Source organism: Marmota marmota, unplaced genomic scaffold, assembly GCF_001458135.2.
Source record: "Marmota marmota marmota unplaced genomic scaffold, marMar, whole genome shotgun sequence".
Taxonomy (NCBI): Eukaryota; Metazoa; Chordata; class Mammalia; order Rodentia; family Sciuridae; genus Marmota; species Marmota marmota.
In genome coordinates, this window is record NW_026000140.1 from 1,251,299 (window position 1) to 1,271,619 (window position 20,321).

Here is a 20,321-nt window from a genome sequence, read left to right on the forward strand (position 1 = left end):
CTTTCTTCTTTTCCCTTTTTCAAGGCCGCCACCGCCGCCGAGGCCTCGCGACCGCCGAGCCCGAAGCTCACGCCGCGGCCAACATGAGCTTCTTGTTGCTAAGTAGCCAGGCCCTGTGCGCCCGCTTTGTTCCGGCGCGACCTGGGCCGCGGGCCCCCAGCCGCCACCCGCGCTCGGCCAAGCCGAGTTGGGTCGGCCTGGCCCAGCGCCGGCCCGGCCCGGCCCGGGCGTTCCCGCCGAGCCGGGCTCCGGGGACTGCCTGACTGCCGCCACTCCGCCGCCTCCGGCGTGCCGGGCCCTCTTGCCCTAAGGAGCCTCTTTCCCCAGTGTCTGCGTCCGGATTTCCCTGTCATCCCAATCTCTGCCTTCGCTGTTATTCCTCGGTTGCTTAGCACGCTCTTCCTAGATGCCTCCTACTTTCCCGCATGACCGGTGTCCCACGCATGCTGGGTTGCCTCTCCCGGTTTCTGCTGCCCACGGCTCTTTTCTGGGTCTCAAGCATAGAAGATGGATCGTTCTTTTCCCCTTCACCAGGACCCTTTTAAGATCTTAGGGGTGGGAAGTCGGGATGACAAGTCCTGTGGTGGTAACACCGAAACAAACCTGCTGGCTGACGGCTTGGGGACGTGGGGAAGGCCATCTGGAATAGCCCCTTGTTTCCCTGAGGCACCTCTCCTCCTTCCCTGACTAGTACAGGTTTTGTCGTTTAGGCAACCACCAAATAGGGCCTCGAGAGTGCCCTGGTTGATTAGGTCCAATAGTGTGTTGTTTTGCACATCATTTGTTAATGCCAGTTTTAGCGTTACATTAGTGCTGGTCATTGTATCACTTATCTTTTATTCCAGACGAGTTTTGGACGAGGATGGGGGATCGGGGGTGGGGAGGGAGAAGCAGAAAGATGGGATGGTCAGATATGGTTATGGAGGCAGGTCCTCGAAAATCGAGGGTTATACCCTGAAGAATAAATCCTTTGAGGACTATTGTGATTCACCCACGTGTTTAGAAAACTAATAAAAAACTTGGAAGTTGTAAACCCACCATATACGCTCCTTTACTGCTGTGGCAAAAATAGCTTTTAAAGAATATTTTCTGTTCAGGTTACTCTTTTTTCCTCACCTCTCATAATTTTTAGTCATTACATTGGTATCTGAATCCTAAGTACTTAATTCACCCTTATTTTCATATGATTACATTTAGAAAATTAATTCTGTTTTAGGGTGTTTAAGCAAAAATGAGCTACCATAGAAGGCTAAGTGCCCAGCAGACTTACTCTTATTTCCAGTAGGCACAAGGGGCCTGTTTTGCGTTATTCTGCCTGATACATTTGAACTTGTGATCTGAGGTTCATCCTAGAAGTTGATTCTGATTTTGTCAGATTGAGGTAGTGCTAGATCGGAGTACTGGATGACTTTAATTCTTTGTTTTGTATTTTAATTCTAATCAGTATATCCAGACATCTCAGCTTGAAGATTCTCATCTTGAATGTAATTTTACATTGCCTATATTCTATTCTCAAAAATTTAAAAACTGAATTCAAAATAGCAATGTAGATAATGTTCATGTATGCTGCCTATGGGAACTCATAAACTAAATTTGTCCAAGCAGGCAAGAGCCATATTTGGCTGAAACTGGGGAACGGAGAAGGTTGTGGTGCTATTTTCTGAATATAAATACAATAATGTTGTACTTATATACATGACTTGGTATTGAATAGATTCAGAAACGTGTTGGGTTCGTTAATTTCTCCTGAAAGATATTAGCTACTTAAGAAAATCTTGTGGGCTGGGGATGTGGCTCAAGCGGTGGCGCGCTCGCCTGGCATGTGTGCGGCCCGGGTTCGATCCTCAGCACCACATACAAAGATGTTGTGTCCGCCGAAAACTAAAAAATAGATATTAAAAATTCTCTCTCTGTCTTTAAAAAAAAAAAAAGAAAAAATCTTGCTATAACTTATATATATATAACACCATAGAGGGTTTGCACTATTTGGGGTACAAATTTTTAGGCAGGTCACATGTAGCAGTTAATGTAATTTCAATGTATTTAGCGCATGTGCTTGACAATAAAAAATAAAACAACATAATATGTTATTCTTAGTTTTGCTTTTGTCTACCAGTACTTTTAAATCCAAAGTGAATTCATTGGAAGTGAAAGAACAAAGTTTTGTTTGTTTGTTTATTATTTGGTATAGTTTCCTGAACATTATTTCTGTACCAACACATAGCAAAGAAAGTTGAGTTTAGGAGTTAAGTACAAAATTTTTCCTTCGGGGGGGCTGGGGTTGGGGCTCAGCCATAGAGCACTTGCTTCCCACGTGTGAGACCATGGGTTTGATCCTCAGCACCACATAAAAATAAATAAGTGAAATAAAGGTATTGTGTCCAACTACAACTAAAAAATAAATATTAAAAAAAATTTCCTTCAGTTCTTAGAAGCTTATTGGGAAGGCTACAGTAAGTGGCTAGAGCAGAGGAAATAGGTCAGTGAGAGATAGGGTTATAGAGGAGATGAGTCATGACTCTTGAAGGCTGTAAGATAAGAGAATTATTGATTTAAAAAAAAAAAGCTTTCACTGTGTCAGGTACTGATGCCAACACTGGATATTGTGACAAGACAGACAAAAATTCCTGTTTTAGTGGAGCTTGTATTCTGGTAGGTGACCATTAGTAATTATAGTTGGAAGAAGAGTATAAAGATTACGAAATAGAGTTTAGCAGGGTGAAGAGGTTTTAAGGTAGGGAGTTACGGTAGCTTAAGATAATAATTCTCAAGGGTGCCCAGATATCTGCAAGACTAATACCTTTGTGTAGCTTTTGTACAAATGCTCAAGATAAGTTTGCATTGCGTATGTGTGTGTGCACTGCAAAGCTTTGGTTTTGCTGCACATTGGCCTCTGTATATCTTCAAATTAAGCTAAAATCCCAGATGGTGGATACAAAAACATCACAGGAATTTAACTTAACTTTGTATATTTAAATCTTTAAACACATCCTCAGCATTTGCTGCAAGCCAGACATTGTGCAAGATGTGGGGACTACAGAGACAGTAGATATCAAAGTCATCACCTATATTGGTGTAATATAATCAGGGGGCCCAAAGTGTTGGGAGCAATTTTGTTCTGTTTAGGTTGTAGAAAGGTTTTATGGAAGAAATGGGTGGTATTTAGTGGAAGGTGAATAAGTTCTCTAAGAAAGCAAGGGGAAATGGGACGTTTCTGTCAAAGAAAACATAGTTGAGGCATGAAATTGCCTGTGAATTGTCCATTTTCCAGTTTGTACAAGAAGCTGTAGAATTTTGAAGTTAGATGTGGTCTACCAGTAGCATAGCCTATTTACCTTTTTTTTCTAAAGAGACAAAATGATCAATTTAAGATTGCTAACCTAATCATTGATTTGGAACCCAGTCTCTTAAAAAAGTTTTCCTCTCTTGACATGTTATGCATATACAATATAGGGAAATTTAAGATAAAAGTAATTTTTTAGCAATCATTCAGAAAGTATATTAAGTATTCTCTTTGTTTCTGGCATTGCCTTTTCTGAATGATGGGATTCCACAAAAACGATTGACATGGAAGAGACCAAGGTGTGCTTTCTTGGTCAGAATATAGTTAAAATTAATACTTTTAAGTGGAAGTTTTAAAAAAGGTGATCTAGGGGTGAGAATAAATGTAAACCAGGTCTATTTCTTCTTTTTTTCTTTTTAAAGAAATTTTTAAATATATATATTTTAGTTGTTGATAGACCTTTATTTAATTTATTTACATGTGGTGCTGAGAATTGAACCCAGTGCCTCACACATGCCAGGCAAGTACGCTACCACTGAGCGGCAGCCTCACCCCTAAACCAGGCCTATTTCTATACAGGAAGAAATGCAGATGTGTTGGGGAAGGAAGGAAGGAAGGAAATATTTATTGAGCACTTCCATTTGTCTTTTATCACACTAGCAACTTAGGATTTCAGCCTAGTTTATATGTGTCTGTCTGTTTCCCTTTCTTCCCTCTACTCCCTTTTCTTTCTCCTCCAGCCCCACCTGCAAACAACAACAGCAAAAACCAAAGCAATATCTTTTTGAATGATTTAACTGATTTTAGTGCTTTAGGGTCCTCACTTGTAAAATAAGTTGATAATAAATAATAAAATAATACCTTGCTGAATGCCAGGCACTAAGTGCTTTACATAAATAATAAACTCAGTTCAATAACTAGTAGGAATCCCATTTTATAAATGGGGAAAACTGGTACGGAGAAATTGCCTTATGATAATGCAAATAGGCCCTTTTCCCTTCACCTCTCCTAGGCCTTGTTTTTAAGAGCATTCTATGTTTCAGTGCTACCAGGTGTCATTGTCACTACTGGGATCTTTTTTCTGAGATTCACCAATTCAGTAGTAGAAGAGAAAGTAGAAACTTAAGTAATACTTTAAAATTATTTTAAAAATGTTTCCTTTATTCCTTTTTTTTTTTTTTTTAATGTTTTTAGTGATGGGGACTGAACTTGGGCCTTATGTATGCTGAGAAAGCACTCTATCATTGAGTCTCAACCCAGCCCTTACCTTCTATTTTTAATGTAAAAAAGTAAACTGTCGAAGAAATCACAAAATACTGGTAGAAAAGAAGAAAATACAAATAATTCATAATCTCACCTTCAGAGTAACTGTAGTTCATATTTTAGGATATAACTTTTCTTAATCTTTTGTCACATTATACACATGGATAATTTGTCACAAATATACAAATGCATCTCTACTATATCTAGAACATGTTTTTCACTTGTAAATTTCTTATAGCAGTACATATACTTTGACAACATCATTTTGAGTGTCTTGACCAAGTGTTATCCTTCTGTTTTCTTATCTGACAAAATTATTTAATATTTTTTTGGGGGGAGGGGGTAGTATAAGTAAGTATAGTCACCTTTTCAGATGGTAGTTTGGGGAATTGCAGATACCTGATTTACTTTTCTCATCTAACATAAAATTGTTTCTGTTTGATATTCCTGAGTATAAAATCAACATGTAATTACTACTACCATTATTGACTTTTTCTCCTAACTGCAGTAGCAGGTTTTTTTTGGGGTGAGGGTGGGTACCGGGGATTGAGCTTAGGGACACTTGACCACTGAGCCACACCTCTAGCCCTATTTTGTATTTTATTTAGAGACAGGGTCTCAGTGAATTGCTTAGCAACTCACTTTTTGCTGACGATGATTTTGAACTCACGATCCTCCTGCCTCAGCCTCCTGAGCCACTGGGATTACAGGCATATGCCAGTGTACTCAGCAGTTGCAGAATTTTTGTATTTTATATTTTCCAATTTATAAAAGCACATGTAGTATTGCTCTTCAGTTGTATATTTGATTAGGAGGTAGTGAGGCAAAATGGGTATATGTTATTTCTTTTTTATTTTTTTTGGTACTGGCGATTGAACCCAGCGGTGTTCTACAACTGAGCTACGTTCATAGCTCATTTTAATTTTTGAGACAGGATCTTGCTAGTTTACTTATGGCCTTGCTAAGTTGCTTAGGCTGGCTTTGAACTTGATTTTCCTGCCCCAGCCTCCCTAGTAGCTGAGATTGTAGGTGTATACCACCTGGCTTATATGTTACTTCTTGAAAAATATAAAATAATGGAACCAGTTAACTTAATGCCAAATCAAATCCTGTAGAGAGCTTTTAAAAACTCCTTTTTGTCTCACATTTCCATTTTTGTGTTTACTAAATGCATTAGCTTTGTCTTACTATAAGGAAATACCTGAGGAAACTTACTTATAAAGAGAAGAAGTTTATTAGTTTACAGTTTTGGAGGTTCGAAGGCATGCCACCTGCATAGGCTCAGTTTGGTGAGGGCAGCAGGTGGCAGTGGTGGGGCACACATGCATGAGCAAAAATTCACATCTCAGGACAGGAAGTGCAGAGAAGAAAGGAGCAGGTGGGGTCCAATAAATCCCTTTTAAAGGCACACCCCCAGTGATGTAAGGACTTCCCAATTGCCCCTTTTCCAAAGGTCCTACTGCCTCCCAATAGTGCCACTGAGAGGATCAGTCCTTTAGCATGTGTACGTTTGAGGGACACTACCCATGTTCAGACTATAGCACTCACCTAAGACTATTTCTTTACAGTACATATAATTAAATATAAAGTGTAGATATAAAATCTGTTTATTGCAGAAATGATTAAAATTTTACTTTGAAAGTTTTCCAAATTCAGTAGAGAATAACACAAAGAATTTCCATATATTCCTTTTTCAGAGACCCCATCTGTTGTACTAACAATGTTATCCTCAACAAAAGGATCCAATTTGAATCCTTTTTTTTACTCAGTTACATGTCTGTTGCAAATTCCTCTCCATCCCTTTCAGTTCTGGGAGTGAAATGAAGGTCCTTACACATACTAGGCTGGTGCCCTACCACTGAGCTACAGCCTTAGTCCTGTAGTATTCTTCAGCTGAAATATTTCCTCAGTCTTTCCTTGACTTTAATGACCTTTACTGCTTTGAGGAATACTGTCAGTTGTTTTGTAGATTGTCAGCTCAATTTGAGTTTGTCTGATGTTTCCTTGTGCATTTAGGTATTTGGGGCAGGAATATCATGGAAGTGATGCATATTTTTCTTATTTCATCTTATCAGGTACACATAGTGCCTACTTGTCCACTATTATTGATGTTAACTTTGACAGTTTGATAAGGTGTCAGGATTCTGCCCTTTAAAGTTATTTTAGCTTTTTTTTTCTCTTTGTAATTAATATTTTATGAGATATTTTGATACTATATGTAATAATCCTTATTTCATTTTCACCACTGGTTTTTATTTCCAGTGAGACTTCTCATTTGAAATTATTACTATGATGATCACTAATTTTGTAGTTGCTTCTGAATTTATTTAGTAAGTACTTTTATTGTAAGGAAGAACTTATTCTTCTTCCCATTAATTTATTTACAATATCAGTTTGTTTTATGATCTTAATGTTTTGTTCTTCTAAAATTGATTCATTAAAATTTTTTTTACCATTCATTTCTTAATTCTTTTTTCCCTTTTAAAATTATTTATTCTAATTTGTTATACACGATGGCAGAATGCAGCTCATTTCATATTACACATATTGAGCACAATTTTTCAAGTCACTGATTATACACAAAGTATTTTAACACCATTTGTGTCTTCTTATATGTACTTAGGGTAATGATGTCTAACTCATTCCACCATCATTCCTACTCCCTTACCCTCCCTCCCCTTTGCCCTACCTAAAGTTTCTCCATTCCTCCCATGCTCCCCCTCCATCACCATTATGAGTCAGCATCCTCATATCAAAGAAAACATTTGGCCTTTGGTTTTGGGGGATTGGCTTACTTCACTTAGCATTATATTCTCCAACTCTCTTCATTTACCTGCAAATGCCATGATTTTATTCTCTTTTAAGGCTGAGTAATGTTCCATTGTGAATATATATACTAAAGTTTCCCTATCCATTCATCTACTGAAGGGCATCTGGGTTGGTTCCACAATTTAGCTATTGTGAATTGTGCTTCCATGATGTTCCTGCCCCAAATACATTGATATGGCTGTGTCCATGTAGTATGCTGGTTTTAAGTCCTTTGGGTATATGGGTATAAGCTGAGGAGTTGGATAGCTGTGTCTGATTCATTAACATTTAGTCACCAATGTGTGTATAAAATTAGAAGGTAGGGCCTTTGGAGGTGATTAGTGCCCTTATAAAAGAGGTCTGGGAGCTTGTTAACCCCTTTGCCCTTCTGACACTTGAGTACACATAGAAATGTACCACATTTAAGAAATGGGCACTTACCAGACACTAAATCTGCTGATACCTTAATCTTGTATTGCTCCGCCTCCAGAACTGTGAGCAATAAGTTTTGGATTTTGGAAATTACCCTGCCGCAGCCCGGCTGGCTGGGCAAAATAAGCGGAGGGTGACGAATAACTTGTGTACTTGATACAGCAGGAGTGGAAGCCGTTTATTGCAGGACAGGAGCAGTATTTATACATTCCATACAGTTTATCTAATTAGCATAAACTAGATACATCAGTCAACCAATCAGGAATCTCTACACCTAATGGCTCGGTTTTGTTACTTCTCAAACCACTCCCTCTGACATTTTGCCAGGCACCATCCAGACTTGTTTACGAACTTTAACATTCCCCTGGCAAAATGCCAGGTGTTATTTTGACTTGTTTACAGACTCTAACATTACCCAGCCCAAACTGACTAAGAAAATGTGGACACATAATTCCTCTTATTCAATGAATTAGACTCTAACTACCTTTTATGTTATTTTGATGCTCAAAATTGTTAAAGTTCTGGGTAGTAGAAACCCTATTCATACTGAGTCTGTGTCCTTTTGACTTGTTTCCTTCCTTTTCTTTCCCTTTTTTCAGTATTAGTAATCAAACTTTATTCCTGAGCTACATCTCCAGTCCCCCTGCTTGTACCCTTTTTAAAATTCCACTTTAATTTTTTAAAAAATTTTTTAGTTGTTCATAGACCTTTATTGTATTTATTTATATGTGGTGCTGAGAATTGAACTCAGTGCCTTTCATATGCTAGGCAAGCACTCTACCACGGAGCTATAACCCCATCCCCTTCCCCTCTAATTTTTATTTTAAGACAGTATCTCACTAAGTTACTGAGGCTGACCTCAAACTTGGAATCTTCCTGCCTTAGCCTCCTGAGTAGCTAGGATTACAGGCATGCCCTACTGTGCCCACCTTGTTTCCCTTTTTCTAAGGGTACATTCTTACTTTCTGGCACAAGATATTCCATGTTTAACTGATACTTTCTCTGCCTTATTCCAGGATATGACGGTTTAAGAACCTGTTCAGTGGAGAATAGTATTTAGAAGCCAAAATCTAGGTGATAGATATGCTCATTACTATAGATATGTTGCTATTCCTACGCCTTCTTATTGGACACTGCTAGAGAATACATACCCACATGCATTTATTTCCACATTTTAAAAATCTTTATCAGTATCTATTAAATGAGTTCAAACCACTCTTACCTATTTCAAACCAATAGCATAGGGTTCATTCTAACCTTTGCCATTTCCATGTTTTTTTACTTCCTCCTTTATTATTTGGGAAATGTGATACTTATGCACGTGCATATGCTATTGCTTGCACACTGTCTACACACACACACACACACACACACACTCACTCTTGACCTTGCCTGGCCATACTCCTTATAACCTTACCTCCAGCTGTTGTCCAAACACTATTACTGCCCCAGCTCCTTTCCTTGGGGCATGAGTGGGCCCCTGCTGCAGCAATTTTAGGATGAAAGCAGTTTGAGACTTAGTTATGTATGTACTTGTGTGACAGAGGTCAGTTTTTTTTTTTTCTTACTATAATCTTGTGTTTGGGGCCAATACTCTAGAAATTTTGGAAGCATTAGAGATACTGAATATAAAAGGCCTAAGTTCAATAAATTGTAGTTATATACAATAGTGATACCAAATTTAAACAGTGTGATGATTAATGACAACCTTTTTTAAACAGTCACCATTTCTGATTACTTAAATTATAGCCAATTTCTGTAGGCTTAGTATGGTGCATACCAAGGGTACTCTGATTTTCTGAGGTTAGAACTTAAAAGCAAGACTTGAAAGGGAAGCAAGCATTATGTGGGTACTATTCCTAATTATGTCACAGCCAAGTAGCCTTATTGCTATTATTTGTAATGGAAAGATTAAATGTTCTTTTATTACTACTCTTGTTTTATCTTTCTGCCTAAGTCCTTTTGTTGCTCTCAAATTAAAATTTGATGAGAATAGTTCAGTAGTTGTACTATTATAGTATCGAGTATTAGGAGTATTTTTTTTTTGTATGTGTTCCTTTGTTGAACTAAGTAATGGTATAACATGAAGAATAAATAGAAATAGTAGGGGAAAATGTATTTTAAGGCAATTTTTCTGGCACCTCTGTTGCAGCTCAAGTTCCAGACTGATAGGGCACTATATGACCCTCTTGCTCTTTAAAGAACCCATTTGTGTTTGCTGGAGCCCTGTGACATTAGATTTAACTATTGAAATCGTTCTTTGTTAAAAAATTCCCCTGGTTTTCACTCATATACATGTGGTTCCATTTCTACCATCACTTCCCCTCACCCTACCAAATATTCAGTTGGCTCTTATTTTAAACTCTTAGAAATGGAAATTTTGAGTTAATAAATATGAGGAGGCTTGCTGCTTGTATCACTAACTTATTGTTATGGACTCCCTTTTTGGGTTTTATCAGTCAAGATTTTTCAGCCCTTTAATCAGTCCTTTCAACCTTATTGTGCGCACACGCGCACACACACACACACACACACACAACATACACACATGTATTTTTGAGCCTGAGTCTTGCTTTGTTGCCTTGGTTGACCCTGATCTCCTGGGCTCAAGTGATCCTCTTGCCTCAAGTCTCCCAAGTAGCTGGAATTAAAGGTGTGTGCCACTGTGCCTAGCTAACCTTTTCAGTTTATTTAAAAAATGGTAAACCATCAAGAATGAAATTTAAAAAAAATTTCTAATTGTAGTTAAAACCAGTCTTTACCAAAATATATATTTCTAAACGGCTAGACATTTGGAACCAAAATGTGTCTTAATTGAGTTCTGTCAATTTTTAGCTTTCTCTCAAGTGGGAACATAATTATAAGGTGTTAAAACTAAATTGTCTAGTGATAACTATAATTAGAGATATCTTTACCTTTTTTTTTTTTTTTAAAGAGAGAGAGAGAGAATTTTAATATTTATTTTTTTAGTTTTCGGCGGACACAACATCTTTGGTTGTATGTGGTGCTGAGGATCGAACCCAGGACGCACGCACGCCAGGAGAGCGCGCTACCGCTTGAGCCACATCCCCAGCCCATCTTTACCTTTTTTTATGTCATTTGATATTTAGGAAAAAAAAGTACTTTCATTTTATGTGGCAGAAAACTGTTCTTGGCCCCCTGATGACAGAAGGCACCCCCAGACTAAGGGTATCAACATTTCTATATAACTATAATCCTTGAGAAGTGTGCTTTAGACCCTTAAAATGTGGAGTTTCAGCACCACCTACAAGTATGTTAGAAATGTAAGATTTTAGGCCCCCAACCCTGGATTAGAATGTGTTTTAATGTGATCTTAGGTGATTTGAAAGATCTTCCAATTACTCAGCAGTAAATGGTGGGTACCTGTATATTGATTTAAATGATTCATTAACATTTATGTAGAAATTATTTAAAAACTTTTTTTTTGTAGTTATCTATGGACATAATACCTTTGTTTTACTTGTTTATTTTTATGCAGTACTGAGGATCGAACCCAGTGCCTTACATGTGCTAGGCAAATGCTCTGCCACTAAGCTATAGCCCCAGTTCCCTATGTAGAAATTCTTCTTTTTTTTTTTCAAATATACTTCTTTTAGTTGTTGATGGAACTTTATTTTTATTTATTTATAGGCGTTGCTGAGAATCGAATCCAGTGCCTCACACATGCCAGTCAAGCACTCTATCACTGAGCTACAACCCCAGCCCCCTGTAGAAATTCTTTAAAAATGTTTTTTTGTTAACTATTATTGCTAATTTCTAATTGTGTTGATATATGCTCAGGGTATGTAGCCTTAATGTTTCCTGCTTTTCAGAATTTATTGACTATTTTGTAATTTCATACACAATTATAGTCAAAGTCTAGACATCCTTTATGTTTGCTTGTTGGATACATTCATATACAAACCTATTGTATACAACTCATTGTGTTATCTAAGTTCTCTAGCTTTTACTCAAAATAAAGAAGAAAAATCCTTGGAATTGAAATTCTTTTTTTTTCTTTTTCTTTTTCTTTTTTTGGTACTGGAAACTGAACTTAAGGGTGCTTAACCACTGAGCCACATCCTCCATCCTTTTTTATTTTTTTTATTTAAGGCAGGGTTCATTAAGTTGCGTAGGGCTTCCCTAAGTTGCCGAGGTTGGCTTTGAACTTGTGATCCTCCTGCCTCCGTGTCCCTAGTCACTGAGCCACCATCCTTGGCAAATCTTTGGGATTCAATATAAACTTACCTTTGTCCTTGACAGGAGTCTTTTGAGGCCCCTTAGTGGGCCAGTCTAGGTCCCCTATTGCCTTTGCATACTTGTAATTATAATTTCACCTTCTGGACTGTTTTGTGAGAGTTTTTTTCACCATTTTATTTTATAGCATGTAAGGATATTTCTTGGCAAATTTATTTATTTACTTTTTTTTTTTTTTTTAAAGAGAGAAAGAGAGATAATATCTTTTTTGTAGATGGACACAACACAATGCCTTCATTTTTATGTGGTGCTGAGAATTGAACCCGGGTCCCGCCCGTGCTGAGCTAGCGCTCTACCACTGAGCCACAATCCAAGCCCTATTTATTTACTTTTTTGATTTAATATTAATTTTGGGGATTGAACTCAGGGGCACTTAACCATTGAGCTCCATACCCCAGTCCCCCCCCTCTCCTTTTTAAATTTTTTTTTGTTTTTAGTTGTAGATGGACACAATACCTTTATTTTTATTTCGTTTTTATGTTTATGTGGTGCCGGGGATCAAATCCAGTGCCTCACGCATGCTAGGCAAGCACTCAACCACTGAGTCACAACCTAACCCCCCAGCCCTTTTTTTATTTTTTATTTTGATATGGGCCTTGCTAAGTTGGTAAAGCTGGCCTTGAACTTGGATTCTCCTGCCTCAGGTTCTTGAGTCCCTGGGTAACACACATATGCCACTGTGCCCAGCTTATTTATGTACTTTTTAATTAACTGAAGATTGTCATAGAAGAGTGACCTATCTATGAGTGAGACCTGGGTTTTAGAGTCGTTGGTTTGTCTCTGACATGGGACCTTGGGCATATGACATAATTCCTTAGCTTCAGTTTCCTCTGTATACTGGCGAAAGGAATGCTTACTCTGTTAGGTCAATGTGTGCATTGAATGACAATAATGTTTTATTAAATGAAAGCATTTAATAAAACAAAGAGTCCTGTGTAAACACTGTCATCATCCTTGCTTGTGAAATTCCCAAGCCTACTTCTGAACTTTTTCACACTTCAGATTTTGTTTAGCTATCTTATGAACACTTAGCATTATTGCATAATGCATGAAACATTTTTTGACACCTCCTATGTGTAAAGTCAAGGGCCAGGTACTAGTGGAGGTGGGGGTGGGGAGAAAATGGGCTTCAGAAATAAGCAAGATGTGATCTCTGCCTTTGAGAATCTTAAAATGAAGACCAACATGTTATGTGGATGAATTTTTTTTAATTTTTAAAAATTTTTTGTAGTTGTAGGTGGACAGCATGCCTTTGTTTTATTTGTTTATTTTTATGCAGTGCTAAGTATCCAACCAAGTAGCTCTGCTACTGAGCTATAGCCTTAATCCCTGAACAAACTGTTTTGAATAGTTGTTTTAATTCACTAGTTTCAAGCTCACCTTTGGTGGTTAAAGATCCTTGATGTTTCACACAAATCTACAAACTTCTGAATTAGATGTATGTGTTCAGTAGTTGCAGCCAATATTGATAATAGTCATAAAAATGTGTATAGTATATTAATTTATTCAAAACAGGAGCAATTTTGCAGATTTGTGCTTCTGTATTTTTAGGTAGAGACAGTTTTTATTGGGTGGATTCATGGGCCTATTTTGCTTGTTCTTGGTGCTGCTGCCACTGCTGCTTATCTCTAGCACTGAGGTTTTTTTTTTTTTTTCCCTTAAATAAGGATAGGAGGTGGCTGAATCCTTTGACCCACCCCCTTCCTTCAGTTCATTTGGGCTTTTCAGGTAGAGACTGGAATGGGCTGGAAGTGTTTGGCCAAACTCCAGGCAGAGGATCTCCATATTGTTTGCTTACCACTCACTCCAGCCTCATCTGTGCCTTTGTACAATGACTTACCTCTTTAACTGTACTCAGCTATTTTATTTGCATTTTTTTTTTTTCAATTTGAATTTCTCCAAAGACAGCCTGCCTTTGTAAATGCTATTCCTATTATTCTAGCTAGACTGCTTTTCTCCTCATACCCATTTTTTTAGTTTAGGATCCAACTCTTTTCCTGGCCTGTGTCCCCTTCAGTTTGTTAGATACCATTTCCATGCTCTTCATAGTCCTTATTATATCCTTTTTTGAAAAGGTAACTGCGATCCCTGTTATGTGGTTCCCTTGAAGTTGCAAAAACTATTTGTTTTTTACTTAAAAATTTTTTTTTTGTTGTTGTTGTGCTGGGGATGGACCTAGGGCCTCACACATGCTAGGCAGATGCTGTACCACTAAGTTACCTCCCCAACCCTTAATACTGTTTGTTTTTAATTGTTACCTTGTAGCATAGTGGCTAGTATAAATTATATAGCATCAAAAAAAACAGTTTTTTAAACATATCAATAATTTCATTTTTTTCATGGCAGAAGGTGGGGGTGTGACTGATTTGTTGTTGTTGTTGTTGTTCTGATTAATTTTCCCTCATAAAGATTTTAGGGAAAATATAAAAAGGTGGCTACTGTGCACAGAAAGATTTGGAACATCTGTTTATTGGGCCATTATCACACATTTTTTAAATACCTTTTTTTTATTTATTTATTTTTATGTGGTGCTGAGGATCCAACCCAGTGCCTCACACACATTCTAGGCAAGTGCTCTGCCACTGAGCCACAATTCTAGCTCCTATTACACAGTTTTATAGAGACCTTATAGGGACTTTTGTTTCCTTCCTTATTTCCTATAGTATGTACTAGGGATGGAGTACAGGAGTGTGTTAGGTAGAGTTCAGGGATACCAGGATAGTGGAGGCAGGGTATAAGAAGGATGCCACTGGAGGACAGGACAGGGGAGACAGTCATATAGTCATGTTCCTGTTTAGGATAAGTCCCATTACCATGATGGCTCCCCCACTGAGAACTTATCACCATGACAACTCTTGCCTACTGCTTCAGTATTTTAAAATGACCAACGGGTAAATTGGACATTCTAATTAGGTTTTCTAAAGTAACCAATAGGAGAAAATTGCAAATAATCTAATCAGGTATCCTAAGGTAACCAATGGGGGCAAATGGGGTAAGGTCTTTAATCAGGTCAGTATAAGGAAGAAACTGCTTCACAGCTCAACATATAAGACATTTATATAAGACTTATTTCGACATTTATATAAGACTTATTTCCAGACATCAGAGCCTTGAACCCCTCATCTCTTGCTCAGCCCACTCCACTCTACCTTACGGAGTGCTATTTCTACTTTTACCTTCAATAAATCTGTACTTTGCCTGTTACTTGTGTGTGCCTTGCCCAATTCTTTGGGGCACCAAGGACTTGGGATCCCAACTAGACACCCTGATGATAACAGGGTACTTTACCACTTAGCTATATCCATAGCCATTTTTATTTTTCATTTTGAGATAGTGTCATGCCTGGCATAGAGACCTTTTAAGAATTAGCATGTGTCAGGTGTATGATTACTCTCTACTCCATAAATTGTGTTCCCGATACTAGTGAAGTAGTGCTCATTTCCCTGCATCCCTACCACTAAGAAAGCAATCATAAATCTTCTTGGATTTTTTTTTTTGTAATATTTTTTTTAGCTGTAGATGGACACAATATCTTTATTTATTTTTTTGTGGTGCTGAGGATTGAACTCAGTGCCTCACATGTGCAAGGCAGGTGCTCTATCATTGAGCCCCAGCCCCAGCCCATTGGACTTTTTTTTTCTTTTTCTTTTTTGTGGTGCTAATGATTAAACCCTGGATCTTGCACATACAAGGCAAGTGCCCTACCACTGAGCTACATCCTGAGCCCTGGACAATTTAATACAAACTTTTCCAAGGATATTCCCCACCCCACTCCCGCCACCTGTACCAGGGATGGAATACAGGGTGCTCTCCCACTGAGTTATACCCCCAGCCCTTTTTATTTTTTATTTTGAGACAGGGTCTCCCTAGGTTGCTGAGGTGTTTGCTGAGTTACTGAGACTGGCCTTATACTTATGATCCTCCTGCCTCAGCCTCCCTGATTGATCATTGGGATTATAGGCATGTGCCACCATTCCCAGCTTGTTCGCCTATATTTCTAATGGCATAGTAAGGGAAATTGCAGCCTTTGTCATTACTCCTTCCTTGGTTTCTTCCCTCTCCCTTTTATGCATGCTAATCACTCTATCACTGAACTGCATTCCCAGTCCCTTCTTCTATTTTAAAAGGAGAAAAATATATGCTAACATTTGGAATGAAGCTCTTTAATAAATGAAATTAACAATTTTATTTAAAAATGAAGTCATGTGACAGGTAGAGGGTAGAATATAATTTGAAAATCCTTTGTCTATAAATGTGTTTTACAGTTAAAAAAAGAAGTTTAAAATAACTTACTCGGAAAATGTTTCTCTCTTTTTTTCTTTTTCTAAGATTGGCAAGTAATATAAGTTAGTAAAGCAGACTTTTTTTTTTACAAAGTGAGATATTTGATTCAAATTGTATTTCTTTTTTTTTTTTTTTGCGTCCTGAGGATTGAACTACTCAGGGGTACATGATCACTGAGCCACATCCCCAGCTCTATTTTGTATTTTATTAGAGATAGAGTCTCACTGAGGTGCTTAGTGCCTCACTGTTGCTGAGGCTGGCTTTGAACTCGAGGAAACTGTGTTTCTTAATACTCAGAACCAATGCTGTTTTGGAGGGCCTTTGCTGAACTTTGTTTTTCAACAAGAAATAAGTTTGGTTCGTTAGGCAATCACAAGGGTCTCTGAGTTGTAACCTTCAACCCTTCCATAACCAATGCTCTGTCCAAAACACAATTTCTTGTTTTTATTTCTGTTAGACTCATTTTATTTTTTCTTTATATTGCCCTCTAACCTCTCATCATTTCAATCCATCCTTACTCTATTTTTAATTTCTAAATTGTAAAATCCATTGTTATTCTGTTAACATAAAGTTTTTGCATGACACTTGACTGTTTAATATCATGAAAAATTGATCACCTGGACAAATATGACCCTTAGACTGCTGCACTTAACTTAAAAAAAAATCTACCTGGCAGAGCATATATTCTTCAGTTCCACTGGCCTTATTTCCAATGTCTTTTTCTATTTAAATTAATACAAGTATGTCAGTAATGGACTGATGTGCATTTGTGACATTTGAAATGTTTATGGCCCAGGACATGGTATGCTATCAGAAGTCCTGCTGTCTATATCCAAATCCTGATTTTAGCATTTATCCTGTGTCTAGGTCAAATTTATTGTGACAATACAATGACCGTGGGCGAGTAACTGAACCTTTCCATTTCTCAATCTCTCAACAAACAAGTGAGATAATAATGTCAATTTTACAACAACATTTGACAGTTTTCAACAAAACATCTTATCACTGTGATTTTGTCCATTGTAAATGTTTATTAGAAAGCAACTATAATTATTTATTTTTATATCTTTCAATTTCAAAGCGATAAAACTGATCTCTATTCCTCATAAATGCCACTGCCTTGTGTTCTGACTAGAGCATGATGTTTTTCACACACAATATTTTTCTTCCAAATTTTATTCTTGTATTCACATGTGGGATTGCCTGTCCTATTTTTCTACACAATTTTTTCCTAATCCTCTAAGGCCCAGATCAACTCTTACCTTCTACCTACAACTTTACCTGATAATTAAAGAATAATTTTGCTTTGTACTTCCTTGATTCTTTATGCACACTTCTAATAGGAACTTTATCATATTGAGGTACAATTATTTATCATTGAATTTTGTTGAATACTGTGTGATAAAAAAAGTACTTCACATATATTATTTCAATATATGTTTCAAAATAATCCTTAATGTTATCTGTGGTTATCCTCATTTCTCTGATTCACANAATAACAATGCACCCCTGGAATCCAACCCCCCCCCCCCCCCCCGTACTGGGATTAAACTCAGGGTGATACATCCAGCCCTTTTTATTTTTATTTTGAGACAGGTTTTCTCTAAGTTGCCCAGGCTGGCCTTGAACTTTTGATTCTCTTGCTTCAGCCTACTGAATAGCTGGGAGTATAGGTGTGTGCCACCATGCCTTGTACCATCTTTTGATTAAGCATTCAATTTTTTTTAAAATTAAATTTTCAAATTTTAAAAATCATTTTTATTTTGTCAGAATTGCACATTACATGGTTTAATTTAGAATCAAATAGTTCTGTAAGGCTTTTGATAAAAGCAACCTCCTCTTTTTCTATTTCCTAGATTCAGCCTCTTTGAATCCTTTTACTTGATTGTTTTGATATTTAATTTCATATGTTAAAAACAACATGTTTATATTTTTATTTCTTGATTTCCTCATTTTGGGGCATTAACTATTGAATTTTGTGAAAGAAAAGTATAATTTACCTCATCCTTACTACCAAATCTCACGTTCATAATATGTCCCATCCTACTACCTTCTCAATATACTTAGTACTAAATAAACACTGTGGATAGTTGAGCTAAGTACTATGTTGTAATTTTGTTTTTCCTTTTCAGAACAACTTTATGTTATTTTTGGAATAGTTTTATTTAATTTTTTATGTAGTCATTCCCCAAAACTTGCCCCAGTTAACCTTCAAATACATTGAGATTGTTTTACTTTATCTTTTTTTTTTTTTTTGGTACCAGGGATTGATCCCAGGACCACTTAACCAATGACCAGCATACCCAGCCCCATTTATTTTTTATTTAGAGACAGGGCCTCACTTGAGTTGCTTAAGGCCTTGCTAAATTGCTGAGACTGGTTTTGAAATTGCAGTCCTCCTGCCTTAGCGTCTAACTGCACCGGGATTACACTGTGTGCCACCACACTGAGCTCACTTTATTTTCTGGAACATATTTCTGTGGAGCTTTCTGGTTTTTTCTGGTCTATATTGGTTGATATTATCTAGTCCTGCTGCATTGCTGTTAGTTTTGAAATTTCCCTTTACCTTCATCCTAGAATTCTCCTTGCATAGTTCTTGAGTTAGATTTCTTATCTTCTTCTTTGATTTACTCCTTTTAGTGTGGCAGATCAAAAAATGTTTTCAACCTTTATATATTTATAAGTTTATTCTGTGTCCATACTTGATTGGTATCAGCAAAGGCCATTAGAATTCTAGATTGGAACTAATTTTCCCATACAATTTAGTTTTCTTTTGTCTGAAGTTCAAGTTCTCTTTTTTGTTGAGAATTCTAAATGCCTTTCTGGTTCCTGATACTGTATGAAACTTTTTTAAAATTTAATTTTAAGATCTTTACATTCATTTCTTAAAATTTCATAGTGGCGTTTTCTGGTATGGATCTATTTTCATCCACTGTGTTTGGTGGGTTCTCCTTGAGGCTATAGGATATTTTTAGTTCTTGGAAAATTCCTGATTTGTTTCTTTGATTCAAAAATATTTTCTGTTTTCTCTGTTATATCTTTGTGAATTGCCTATAACCTATTTATTGATTGGATCTCTTGGATTGGTCCTTCATTTTCTTTTCTATCTTTTTGACCACCAGTATTCTGGTAGACTACTTCAGTTTTATTTCCTATTCCTTTTATTTTATTTCTGCTACCTTTTAAAAATTTTGAGAGTCTTATTTAAATTCTCTTTTTCATATAATATCATATTATTTCTTGAAGCAAAAAGTTTTTATTGCTGAGGATATTATTATTATTTAATATTTATTTTTTAGGTGTAGTTGGACACAATGCCTTTATTTCATTTATTTATTTTTATGTGGTGCTGAGGATCGAACCCAGGGTTCTGCACGTGCCAGACGAGCGCTCTACCGCTGAGCCATAACGCCAGCTAAGGATATCATTGTTTTTTTTTTTTTTGAGATTTTTAACTCTGTATAGTTTGTCCTCCAGTTGCTTTGTTCTGTCAATTTTGGTGTGATCTCATGTAGACGCTTCCTTCAGGTGTCTGGCAATCTTTTTGCTTTCTGCTTTTATTTATAAGCAGGATAACTAAAAAACCAATTGGATCTCTGCATTGAAGTGTATGGAAGGCATAGGCATGTCAGTGTCAGCTTTGCTGAAGGGCAATATGGCTAGGCTGTTTCCTTGCGGAACTCCTGGTATTTCTTTCCAGGATTTTAATTTTACATCTGGTATGGTTACATTTGCCAGAAAAAGCTTTTCTGCTCTTTGTTTGGAGGTTGTTATCCTGGCTGCAAAGTTTTTGGGGTCCTGATTGCGGGGAAAAGACAGGGGTCTCAACATTGATTATTCAAACTCGCTTTTCAGTATTATGTGTGATGTGTGTTCCTTGCCTGCAAGTTTACCTGTGTCTCCCAAGCCAGAGACACTATGTTTGACCTCTCCACAGAATAAATCTTGAGTTTCTAGTCTTTTCTTAGGGTAAGGTTAGTATAGAACCCTTTTG

General features: G+C 37.1%; 1 protein-coding gene across 1 annotated transcript in view; it reads left to right on the forward strand.

The window, feature by feature from the left end:
• The first annotated feature begins 2 nt into the window (after positions 1 to 2).
• Mob1b (MOB kinase activator 1B) overlaps positions 3 to 20,321 on the forward strand; it is a 59,106-nt gene continuing 38,787 nt past the window's right edge. The window contains exon 1 of the mRNA XM_048785760.1: positions 3 to 97. Within this exon, the coding sequence (XP_048641717.1) occupies positions 84 to 97 (14 nt within the window). The 5' untranslated portion in view covers positions 3 to 83. The remainder of the gene's footprint in view (positions 98 to 20,321) is intronic.